The sequence below is a fragment of the Folsomia candida genome, unplaced genomic scaffold, assembly GCF_002217175.1.
Source record: "Folsomia candida strain VU population unplaced genomic scaffold, ASM221717v1 Fcan01_Sc005, whole genome shotgun sequence".
Taxonomy (NCBI): Eukaryota; Metazoa; Arthropoda; class Collembola; order Entomobryomorpha; family Isotomidae; genus Folsomia; species Folsomia candida.
The window spans coordinates 6501475-6515077 of NW_019091197.1; the positions used below are offsets into that span (position 1 = coordinate 6501475).

A 13603-nucleotide genomic window follows, 5' to 3' on the forward strand; every position below is an offset into this window, starting at 1 on the left:
TAAAGGTGATAAAATTAATTCTGATAATTTATTTTCCGCCCAGAAAAATTTTAAATAAGTAAAAAAATTCAAATGAATACATCACCCGGAAATGGCGCAAGGTGCTTAGAAACGACGGAACACAAGGCCGGGAATGATTCGGCATTGAAATGCAAGGTGAGCCAGCCACAAAATTTGTGGAAAGAGCTTAATATAATTTTTCAAGTTATCAAAATTTCTCCAGATTTGCCGCAAAATTTTAAAAAATGCAAGCATATTGTCTTCGCACATGCGGAATCTTCACAGCGGCCGGAAACGACCAATTTGTGAAACATGTCGTCGGGAGTTTTACGCCTCGACCACTTTACGAAACCATATTGCCGCCGTGCACGCCGCCATGGAACGAACCCGCATCCCGTGCGGATTTCCACGTTGTGAAAAGACCTACCTGAGCCAGCTTACTTTATCGAGACACGTAAGAGCTGAACATACCGAAAATCCGGTCCGATTTCGGTGCACACTTTGTGGAAAAGAAACTAAATCCAGGGCCAACCTTGAGACTCATATTGGGACCCATACGACCGAAAAGGCGTACAAGTGTGCCACCTGTGGACGAAAAATTAGCAGCAGTTCCGACCTGAAACGTCACGAGGTAAATAATTTTTTTTCGTGACACTCTTAGAAATCCAGTATTTAAGTAATACCAGGAGCATACGCTGGGAGATCTCCAATGTTAGTTTTACTGTAGTAAATATGTACATAATTGTACCAAGTTTGTTCCAACCTGTCCAAAAATATGCAAAAATCCAGAAAAACAAGTGAAAAATTTAATGGGCCCTGAAGCTGTCTTAAATCATGAGTAAAATGGCTTAATAAGACTTTAATTTGCAATTTTCGGAGTTTACAATTTTTAAACGCAGAAATATTTAATTTAATTGTCAAACATGTAATTATAAAAATATATATTTACATTATGGAAATAAGTCAAGCATACCAGTAATATTTTTTCAGAGAAAGGGAAGGGTGGGAAGATTCGCTTGAGTCAGATCGATAATAATCTATATCCAAGTTGCTGACCATTTCAAGAGTTGTTTGAAATTTATAAAGAATTGTTTTATTCTGTGTCCGCAGTGGAAGTTTTACTCATCCAGATGACTTTTCCAATTTAGCTTTGCACGATGATTGGCACGATTCTTGAACCAAATTTAATAATGGCTCTTTAAGATATTAGAAAGACTGACTTTTCCCAGATTCGAGGCAAATTAAGACAGTTTTACTGGATGATTTAAGTCAGTCTCAGGCCCCATTAATTACCACCCCAAAAACCCCGGGTAAAATCAACGAGGTTACATTTTTCTAGAAAAATTCCGGGGTTTCCTGAACCCTAAATTATAGGGTTCAGGAAATGTTTCTAATCTAATGTCTAATCCAATCTAATCTAATTTATCAATTAGATTAGATTATAATTTAACTTATAAGTCGTTTGATAGGGAATGTATCCAACCCGTGCCAAAACTTTCATGTCCCGGCCCTGATCATTTTTTCATACCCGGCTCTATTTAATAATGTTTAACATTAATACATAATGTATCGATACTAATGTCTCGCCGTGTCAGTATAAAATATTTACCGACCAGTATAAAACTAAAGGGTAGCTATGTATAGCAAGTAAAAAACCAATACATACCTACGTTAGGGATCATCCATATATTCCGTCATCAACAATGTGTTTTAGTAATTTTGAGTCGCCTATATTAAGATTACCGTGAGTAGGACAGTGGACGAGTGGTCTAAAAATCGACATTAATGTATGACATCATATATGGGCGCTCCCTTACAAGATTTCCAACCATGAATAAATTTGTGTAAAAACAACAATTTTGAATAACAACTCTCAAAATTGTATTTCTATTCCAGGCCACACATTTGGAGAAATCCGTCCGAAAGAGTTTCCAATGTCAAGTCTGCACTCAGACATTCTTGAGTAGAGTTTTATTAAAACGGCACATCCGAATTGTGCACGAGGGCCAGAGGAATTTTCCGTGCGAAGTTTGTAGCAGAAAGTTCGCAACATTGGGCACCCGGAGGTACCCATGCAAGCCAACTAAGCCTAGAGGTTAGAGGATTCATCTCTAATTTTCAGAGGTTCGATTCCAACAATTGCATGTATTTGCAAAAAGTCTGGATTGAACTGGTTTGCAAGACGAATTGCTGTTCGGGGCCGGCAGATAATCTGCATAGATTAGTCTGGGCTAACCTAAGGTGGTATGCGCTCTCCTTATCACATTCCATTCCGATCCCTGTCCCATCCAAATCTTTCAATTTCCATAATTTCTCCCATTCCTCTACAGTCTCTATCCTAGAAACCTGAGCTAGCCCTAACTGTCCCATACAGCAGTTACATATGTGCATTTAGTGCATTTAGTTCGCCAGTATCCTATCCCTGTGCTTCCATTGGAAACGATCTGCCCGCATATCACATGGCAAGTACGTTAAATGATTGAACAGAACAGAACAGTACCACGTGGAGGCGAAGCACCCCGCGAACAAGGAAAAGACACACGCCTGTGACCAATGCGGGTACCAGAGCCACTCGAAACGGAATTTATACAGGCACATGAGACGACACAATGCTGCAAGTTTGCGTCCCTGTTATTTCTGTGGGATGAAGTTTCTTACTTTCCCCGAATTAAGTAGCCACTGCAGGAACATACATACTCTGGAAAAATAGTTAATTAATTTGAAAACAAATCTATAGTCCCTCCATACCTAGTTTCACAAATTGTTACAAATAAAAATTGCTCCCAATTATTTTAGAGTTTTAATTTTTTTACTGAAATGCAATCGTCTATCAGAAAGAAATCTAAAGTTTGCCTCGCAAAAACCAAAAAGTGCCTAGAGCAAAATTGCAAATTTTCAGATAAATTTGTAGCGTAATTGTGAGGACATCGGGTAAAATGGGGTTTGTTACTAACCGCTGGTGAGTTTTTTTTTTAAATTTTATTACATTTTATTAATTTTATTTCACCGGTTTTTAGTGAGGACAATATTTCATTTTGCAATCATGCCATATACACACCTTGCTAAAATAATCTCCAAAAGAAATATTTCCCAAACAAAATTACATAGTGTATTTCACCGAAAATCATTCCACTTGCGAGAGCAACATTCACATAAGCATAATTAACCAAACGAACAACACTTTCATTATGATCAGAACCGTCATAAGATTGGGTGAGCAAGACAAGCAAAGTCACTGAAAACAAAGTCGTTGAGAGCAAAAGTGTCACAATTTTAGTCCCAACGAGGATCTCAATCCAGCGTATAGTTTTATTATTATTAGCATCGTCATAATTCATCATCACATGTACCCTTAAACTGCTAGATATTAGAGCCACCGTAAGAAGAAATGTGAACCTCCGTTAAAACCGGTGCATATCGAGAAGCGACTGGAATATGCCAGGAAGTACAGAGAGTGGAGAAAGTAGTTTTCAGTGATGAGAAAAAGTTTAATTTGGATGGGCCCGATGGATATGCATACTACTGGCACGATCTGCGAAAAGACAAGTACATCTTTTCAAAACGACAACAGGGTATGTATTTGAGATGAATATTTCCCGATTTATCTACAATTATGTAAGAAATGAGAAAATGAGTGGATTGGAATTTGTTGGTTAAAGGCGGTGGATCGCTTATGGTCTGTTGGGCGTACGGCTACCACGGCAAGCGTGAACTTGCCACGATCAGTCATAGATTGAACTCCCAGGACTATCACGGAATCCTTCAAGACAGTTTGCTAAGAGCTGGTCCACAAATTGGAGGAAGGGGGTGGATTTTTCAACTGGACAACGCGTCCATCAATGTATCCAGCTCCACACAAGCTTGGTTAGACCAGAAGAGTTCGGCGTCTGGACCACCCACCCCAAAGTCCCGACCTCAACCCGATGGAGAACCTTTGGGGAATAATGGCTCGCAATATATATGCTCATGGAAAGCAGTACGCCAACATTAGAGAGCTCGAGCTGGCCATTCATGCAGAATGGGCGAAAATTCCATTAGAGGCAAACCTCTAATGGAATAGCGTCTGTACCAAATTCCGGCTTTGTGCGGCAATTTTGAAATTTTGGTGCATACCCCACCCACTAATATGACCCCCACCGGTCAACCACTGGACCGATTTCACCCATCTTCGGACTCGGTTCCTAACTTTGTCCAATATGCATATGATAAAAGTTTCAAGTCGATCGGTCAACCCGTTCGAGAGTTATCGAAAGACAAACGGACGGACGGACGGACGGACAGACATGACGATTACATAAGTCCACTACTCCCCAAGCCAACTAAGTGTTTTATATTTTTTCATGAATGTGTAAATAAAAAATATAAATATGAAATGCCCGATTATCTCAAATACAACAAAATAAGTCCTGGTTCGGGCTAAAAATCAAATATTTTTGACATTTCACCTCATGTACACAGTCAATGGGTCGTCGTAGGTAACAATGAGGGTGATTATTGAAATCCCCGCCCCAAAATACATCTAAAACGATAAAATTTATGTGCAAAAAGTCAAGAAAATGAATTGCATCACGAAGGAAGGGATTGAACCTGTGCTTATGGCAGTATGAAGGCGAGGCATCAAACCACTCCGCCACGAGGGCGCGTATTTTGGAACCAGCCTCGCTTTCCTCGACGAACGATGCCTACGTAAGACTGGTGACAAGGTGTAATTATGTATAGAGGAAACCGGTTATACCAATAAATGCCCATGAATTGATTAGATATTGAATTATATTCGAAATATTAGGGAAAATATGCGTTTCTTTAGGTTTTTGGACACCTAAATAAAATTATTTTGTTCATTACTCTGTCGTTGATGTATTTATTGGTCCAATATTTTGCACACATGTTATGCATTAACTACTTACTATTTGGTACAAAGCTTGTTCGATTTAGTTTAGTTAATCATAGGAAAATTTCCATTTTTGCACGTTTCTTTAGGTTATTGGACAGAGTGTAATGCACTCTTAAGAAAATCTGTACAACGTGGTATTGATATGTGACTTTAGCGCCTTGGTAATGATTTTGTAATAAATTAAAAAAATTAACACCATGTGCTACAAAATTTAATACAACCCGGCAATGAAATAGTTACCACATAGTATTATTGCAGTACCGAATCTATCCCAGGACATTATAACAGTTTAATACCAAAGTGGTAAAGTCACATATCAATACCACTCAGTCTTTTTAATACCCAATTTCTAGGAGTTATATTACTACACTCGAGTGTAGTAATAATTATTCATTTAATGATATTAACAGAATCTCGTTAAAAGGTCGCTCGGGGTAACACAAAATCGAGGCAAAATATATATGAGTGGGTGATACATAATGTAACGTTATTTATCACCTTAGCAAATTTATACCATCAGATCAACAAAATTTTTAAATGCAGCCCATACACATCGTGTTTCAGTGATATACTTGATATATTTAAAATTCTCTAAAAAATCATCGACTAGGTTGATTTTTATAAAATTAAGTTTGTTTGGTAGTACAACTACAAGAACAAATTTTGAGCCATGATTTAAGTTTGTAATGTTTATTGGGACGTGGTGGTGACAGTGTTCCCGATAAAACCCAATTTTTGCATTATACCCGTCGACGGGTATTAAAATTGTTCACATTGCATTTGTATTAAACGTTTATTGAAAATTCAGAAATCCTAACTGTAAAGTGTTGATTTGCTCGCTGAAAAAATTGTAACTAGGCTAAAATAATTATCCAGATTATTACCAACAGGGCAAATTCCCATAGTAATTTAGCCGTTGTCAAGCTTTTCCAAAAAATTATTCTAAAAAGAGACTATACATATTTCCCTTATTTATGATGAAAGCATTATTTACAAATCGGAACAGTATTAACATAAAATTAGCAATAAATTCCTCACCACTGTTTGACATCCAATGCAATCCATCCAATGTAAACTAACCTAACCAACGTAATTTACGAACGGCCCCTAGCCAAGACCAGATATCTTTTTATTTTTGCTTTCTAGACGTGGTTTCCCTCAGTAAAAAAATTGCTTAGCTTCATTGCATATCAGTATTAATTTTATTTGCATAATGCGAAAAATCTGTATATTTAGTTAAATGATTTTCAACATGCATAAAACATTGCAATGTTTTAATCTCCCTCATGGCAGAATCCATACCACAAATCAGTCTGTGCAGTCAGCTAATCTCAATTATTCACTTGTTTTTGGTATCTGAAGATAACAAAACTTAAAACAATGAATTGCCTACAGTAAAAAATTGCCTACAAAAGCAAAACCTAATCTTAATTGACTGGATAAAATTGGGTGATGCATATATCCTGTATTGTCTTTTTTGGTACTTGGTTACCATTAACACAAGTGAATGCAAGTAGTGAATGCTCCTGTAAAAATAAATTGCCCACATTCCACCTTCCTTGCTTATCAAAATGATTACGTCTCTGACTAATTAGCCAACGCCTAGAAAACTCTGGAACTATTCTGTAACTTGGTCCAGTCGACATTGAAGATTGAGGGTCTCATTTTCCACCTTCTTCATTATGGACAATATTAATTTAAACAACTTGTCTTTACAAGATGACGAAGAAACTACGGAAATTTTCAATAAAAGGAAACTACGAGAATTTGGATTGGAGAGTGAACAATGGCACGACCTCCTGCTCTCGGAACATGACATATTCATAAACATGATAATTTTAACTTTCAAAAATTAAAAATTTGTTAGATTTTTATTCAATATTTAAAAAAATCTGCATTTTTGATTTTCATAACCTAACTTCATTTTCACAGAAGGACGAACTGAAGCTTATTCTGAATGAGGTACTTCTTCGAGCTCATTGTATGCAATTAATATAAGCTTATATTTTCCATGGCCAGATTGACTCGAAGTATGAGTCTCGCACCTTATCGACAAGCAATCCTGATAAAGGTAGCGTATTTGGTTTTACTCGTCACCACTCCACTGGAGAACTTCTTCCTGCAAATGTACGAGTCGCAATTGTGGCCAAGATCCTTCACAATCCAATAAGGGAGCTGGATACGCATTCGGGACAAAAAATGGTGCAAGCCCATCCCTCAAAAATATTTTTGACTGTGTTAAAAAGGACGTTGGGGGAGACTTGTTAGAACCAACTGGACTTCTTGACGGGTGGATAGCGCAAGGAGTCTTGTTGATTAACGCGTGTCCATTATACATAGTACATACTTACGAAATATTACATAATTATGTACACTCTTAAAAATAATATTACTTTTTTAAAAGCAGCAGCCCTCTCAACTCTATATGAAGGAAAACCTGCTAAATCCAGAGTAACATGCTTACTTTTTAAGGATTTAGTGTAGTTTACTTAATACAAAGTTGTTATTTTAAAAAAAGTAAAATTATTTTGAAGAGTGTATGTAATATATTTATACCCAAATATATTTTTTAATACGGCAGCCCGAGGGAGATTTTAAAGATCGTCTAACCAAAGTAACCCAAGCTTTCATTACCGGCCTAGTGAAAAAGAATAAACAAACGTTTTTCATTTTAATGGGAAGTGTAGCAAAAGCCCTTGCTACTCACAATATGGTACGCACGTATTTCTTTAATAACGTTTAATACTGATGCAAGTTCAAAGTACTATCAAAGTATTTCATCATTCAAAAATTTAAAAAGTTGAAAATAACTTAGAAAGTAAATGCGGAAAACGTCGTGGTGACGTGTCATCCCGCGTGGAAAGAATATAACAAGGAACGTCCCGAAGAATTTGAAGAAAAATTTTACAGCAAAAAACCGTTTAGCAAAGCAAATTCTTGGCTTGAAAAAACTAACCAAGGACGTGCCATAGATTGGCTATCCTTTGAATAACGCATTGCAAAAGTTTGAGTTAAATCTAAGTATAGAATTAACTGTTGATTATAATTAGCAGGAAATTACTTGTAACTCGTCTTCTTGACCAGTGGAAATAAAACGGAATAATTTTATTCCCAATAACTTTATTTTAGCTTGCTTAGCTTTACGCTGCGAAAGAAGTTTGACAGCGAAAGAAGTTTGAAGCATGGTGGGTCTAGTTTCTCTCCAAATTATAAATCGTTGTCCTGTTTTGTCTACATCGCGGCAATTTTGGCTCGAACTTTTCCAATTTTTGGAACCCTCCAGAAACAAATTAAGGATCGACATCAACGTAAATGATGTTTTGGGGGTAAATGCTATTACCCTGATCAATTTATGATTATCCACTGGTCACCGTCCTTTTCCTATTGTACGAATTGAGGTTGAACTTTGTCCGTTCGTTTGCAGTCGGCCTCGCAGCTTCGATGATTACAGTTACATGAAAGTTAATAAGATATGGCTCTCAATTGTGGAAAATGGGTGAGCAGATGTCTAAATGTTTAAATTTATATAGAAAATTTTGTACTTTATTTTATATTTTATTCTATACCTTTTTCCATTCGTTAGAAAACTACTGTCTCATTCCCAACCAATGACAACCAGATTAGAAGTATTTTCGTCTCTCAAAATGCTCAACATTCTCCAAAACGAGACAGCTGCCCCTGCTTTGTGGTCAATAAGCGAAAATTTCTTGCTAGCTGGTCAAGTCTGCTCGCATGTGATGGTTATACGATTTCTGAGCAGTTTACAGCCAACTTTATTCTTTATGATGGAGCTTGTGATTGGATTGCTGCTGATATTTCAGGGAAAATGTATCAAAGCTGGGGCTGAAATGATTGGAATTTCGACCAAGTTGAAAAAATTTTGTAGATATTTTTTTTAATTATAGGATATGTAAAATGTCTCACGTTATTTTAATTTCTGTGACAGACTGTTGCTCAATTTGGGACTAAACTCGAGAACAAAGTTGCCAAATCATTGCACCCCTTAAGAGTGAGCGTCGGCTCGTTTCACTACTTTGAGGAGTCAAGGTTCACGACATGTTTCCAATCCCATCTCGACACCGCCATTAATGTTTTTCTGAGTATCTAATCATACTTTGTTGCAAAATTCAAGATTTCACCATGGCTAAAATAGGCGGTATACAAATATAACCAATATTGTAGGAAAAATCACTATGCATACATGTTGCGGCGAGGCATAAGTTTAATAGTGAATAATTTTACGTATGAATTTCATGCAATTTTAGATGAGAATTTAGTTAAGTATTTAGTATAAGTATGAATGTCAGTGTGCAATTTCCCCATGACGAAGTGGCAGTTGCCATGGTGATATGAGTTTGAGTGGAGAGAGGGCGCTCGAGGAGAGCACACGTCAGCTGCTTCTCCTCTTTTTGTAATATTTTTTACTTTTAAAAAACCTGACGACTTGGGTCACCCCCCTTTTAAATTTTCACCGAGCTAGTCCCTTTAGGCCCCTAGTGGGCAGTGAAGTGTCTTTCGCCGTTGTAAACCACACCCGGGATTTTCTGCGATTTATTTTTTGCTCCGTTTCTTCTCAACACGGATCACCTCGCCCCGACTCCCCCTAGCAACCGGTTGCTAAGGCCACGATTTCTTCCGTTTCTGGTGGAATTTCGACCTGAGCGGACAAGGAAGGATCACCCACGGTTCAAATCGTGTAGGGGGGAGGTCCCTGCGCCCCCAGAAGTGGCGCGGAGTTTGAGCGACCACTTTCTGCAAGGGCTGGCCTCTCTCAGGCATTATTAATGTCCAAGTCAGGCGAGAAATTTTACAAAATTTCAAATCTTTTGGTTTTGTTCAATTGGCTTGGAGCTAGAGGATCCTACTAATTGTTTTTGTTTCCTTGAGTGGGATCAATTGGTCTCTCTGCGCGCTCAAGGCCCCCCGCAGCCATGTCCACGACGCAACACAATTCTGACCCCCCTTCTTCGCAACCACCGCGGGACGACTCCTCACCTGCGCCACGTCCACGCGGTCGACCGCGAAAATCAATTATTGGATTCGCTCTCTCTGCCATTGGTCTAGGTGGAGATGAACCTTCTTCGAGTGAGGTGGCGACACCGGCCCCAATTCCCGTCGTCGACCCCCCTTCCACTTCAGACTCGTCACTCAGCGTTCCCCGTCCATGCCGGACGTCTGTCGCCCCCACTTCTCCCGGTGTTACCAAAAATGACACTATTGCGTCCGCCCGGGAGTGGGTACGCACTTCGTTCGTGGTAGCCGACCCCAACGCCCTACCTCAAATTCTACTTAAGAAAGCGGACGTCTTCACCCGCTACTCGGTTTTTGTCGCCCAGAGCGGGGAGGGTGGAGTCACCGAGGCCACCCTCGGCAAATATATCAAGAATTTTTTCCCCGACTCCACGACTCGTCGCGTTGGAGTCAGAGGAGGCTCCCAATACTGCTACGAGGGCATCCAGTGGGCGGATGCACCTCCTACTTTACCACAACAACAACAACGCGATTGGGGAGAAATCTTGGCTCGCCTGAAGACCACCACCCCGACTTTGCGAAGAGTTCCTCGGGGTGCGAGGAGGCAGGTGGCGCAGTGCCTCACCAAGATTCTGGAGCAAGCGACGGAGTCGACCGACGAAGAATGTTGGGGAAAGCTGCTCCTTTTCCCCTATGCAACACTTCCCGTACCCCAGAAGGAGGACCGTGTCAAGAATTTGACCACGTGGGTCAAGAACAATACAGATTTGTGGGGAAAGAGCGACTTTTCCATACCACGGTCCCTACCACCGCGCCCGCCTTCCAACAAACCTCCACTCGACATGACGGCGAAGAAGGTGGAGGCGAAACTCGCCGATGGGGACATCAAGGGAGCAATCCGCCTCGCCTGCTCCGATGACACCATCGCACCGTCCAACGACGAAACCCTTGCCGCGCTGCTCGCCAAACACCCGGCTCACCCACTACCAACTAATTTCCCACCAGCACTTGAGGATCACGTCATTGCCCCAGTGCTGGACGAGGAATTGTCCAAGGCCATCTCCTCGTTTCCGCCGGGGTCGCCGGGGGGTCTAGACGGGATGAGGCCCCAGATTTTGAAGGACCTTTTGTGATGTGTTCAGGGGGAGGACGGCGACCAACTCGCGGAGGCGATGCGAGCCTTCCTTAACAAGGTTCTCGCCGGTGGAGTCCCGTCAACTTTTTGCCCCTTCTTCTTCGGAGCGTCCCTCACCGCGTTGAAGAAGAAGTCGGGAGGGATTCGACCCATCGCTGTGGGAAACACTTGGCGGCGACTGGCCGCGAAGATCGCCGTGGGGAGAATTACCCCCCAGTTAATTCAACATTTCTCTCCCCACCAACTCGGAGTGGGCATCAAAGGAGGTGCGGAGATCGGCACCCACGCAGCCCGCATCTACTACAACCACCCCCACACCTCTCCAAAGGCGTTCCTGAAAATTGATTTCAGGAACGCCTTCAACGAAATTAGGCGGGACACGCTTCTCGACGTCGTCCGCGACCTGTTCCCGTCAATTTTCCCGTTCGTGGCGCAGTGCTACGCCAGCCCCTCGTCACTTTTCTATGGGATGATGCCCATCCCCTCCCTACTCGGCTGTCAACAAGGGGACCCTTTGGGCCCCGCCCACTTTTCCCTTGTGGTCCACCCCATCGTCGAGGCGGTGGAAACGGAGCTCAACTTGTGGTACCTCGACGATGGGGCCATGGGGGACCCGCCAGAGAATGTTTTGGCCGCCCTAGCAACTGTTGCTAGGATGAGCGGCGAAGTTGGCCTCCACCTCAACACGGAGAAATGTGAAGTGGGGATCCTGGGGGCGGAGCGCGAAGAAGCCATCGACATCCTCCTCCAATTCCAGCAAGTTGCCCCCGGAATCCAGCTAATGTCCCCCGATTCTGCGATGTTGCTAGGCTCCCCTCTCACAAATGAAGCGCTGGAGGTTGTCCTGGCAACCAAATCTCAACAACTTGCAACTTTCTCCCAACGACTCCTCGGCCTCTCGGCCCACTCGGCCTTTTTCTTACTCCGCGCGTCAATTTCCATCCCTGGGCTCATCTACTTTCTCCGCTGCGCCCCGTCGTGGAGGAAGATGGATGCCCTCACTCACTACGACGCCACCCTTAAGGACGCGCTTGAGGGGATCCTCAACTGTACTCTCTCGGAGGCTGCATGGATGCAGTCGTCCCTGCCGGTGAAGGAAGGCGGCCTCGGGGTCAGGCACGCTGTGGATGTGGCGATACCGTGTTTTCTTGCGTCCGCCCACAGCGTCCTGCCCCACGTAGAACGTCTCCTTCCGGAGTATCTCCATGGCAACGACATCGCCATGGCAGAGGGAGTACAGCGCTGCACGGACCTCCCACCTGAAACCGTCAGAGGAGTCCAAGCAGCGTGGGAGCCCTATTCTGGACAAGACTTTGTCCCATCTCTCCGATTTGGCAGTTATCCCGGAGGATACTGCCCGACTGCGATCTCTGCCCAATAAGTACGCGGGGGTGTGGCTCACCCTTCCCTCTCCACAGCTAGGCACCTTGCTTTCCAACGAGACCTTCCGTGTCTCCGTTGCTCTCCGCCTCGGCTGCGACATCTGCCAGCCGCACAAATGCCCGTGCGGAGCCCAGGTCTCCTCCCGCGGCCTACACGGCCTTTCTTCACGCCGGAGCGCCGGTCGTTGGTCCCGCCACGAGGCCGCCAACGACGTTATCGCGAGGGCCCTCCGATCAGCGGAGGTACCCTGCATCAGGGAGCCAGCGGGGTGCTCCACCACGGACGGCAAGCGTCCTGATGGAATGACTCTTGTGCCGTGGGCGAGGGGGAGGTCCCTCGTGTGGGATTTTACGTGCGCGGACACTTTCGCCCCCAGCCATTTACCCGACACCGTGCGCCATCAGGGCGCTGCAGCCAGCAAGGCGGAGGACGCCAAGAAGAAGAAGTACGCGTTCTTGATGGACCGGTACATTTTTGTCCCGGTTGCCATGGAAACGACTGGAGTTTGGGGGCAGGAGGGGCTCGCCCTCATCGAACAAATCGGGCAAAGGATTGCCTCCACGACTGGACAGCTCAATGCTGTCAATTTTCTCCGCCAGCGAGTTTCTCTCGCCGCACAGCGAGGGAATGTGGCGTCGATTTTGGGTACACATCCTCCAGGGAAAGAGTTGGAGGAGGTGTACTATTTGTAGGACCCCCGGCTTTCTACCCATATTTTTTCTACGATTTGATTTGATTTGCTACGATTTAATTTTGATTTGCTACGATTTAATTTTATCTTCAGATAGGGATTTCTTTTGTGAGGCGCCCGTCGTTTAGCTTTTTTTAAAATGAACAATATGTAACTACGCATTCTTTCAACTCTGCGAACACAAAAAATTTCTCTGCGATACAACTTATGCTATGATCAATAAAAATTTTTTATGTTTGAGTGGGAGATGGGACGCGTTTTCTTTGTCGTTGAGAGAGTGAGTGTGAGAGAGAGTGCGAAGTAAGTAAGAAGAAGTAAGCACCAGCCGAGCAAGTAAGAAGCTCCATTTTGTATTCGTAAAAATTATTCGAATAAACTTCAAAAATTAATTAATTAAATTATTAGCATTAATTATTAGCATCTAATTAATTAATTAAATTATTAGCATTAATTATTAGCATCTAATTAATTAATTAAATTATTAGCATTAATTATTAGCATCTAATTAAAAGTTTTTTAGTTATTTATT

General features: G+C 42.4%; 1 protein-coding gene across 1 annotated transcript; it reads left to right on the forward strand.

The window, feature by feature from the left end:
• Positions 1-11037: 11037 nt before the first annotated feature.
• Positions 11038-13075, forward strand: LOC110850460. The gene is made up of 2 exons (XM_022097893.1): positions 11038-12111; positions 12230-13075. The coding sequence occupies exons 1-2, from the start codon at positions 11038-11040 to the stop codon at positions 13073-13075; spliced, it is 1920 nt and encodes a 639-aa protein (XP_021953585.1).
• Positions 13076-13603: the final 528 nt, after the last annotated feature.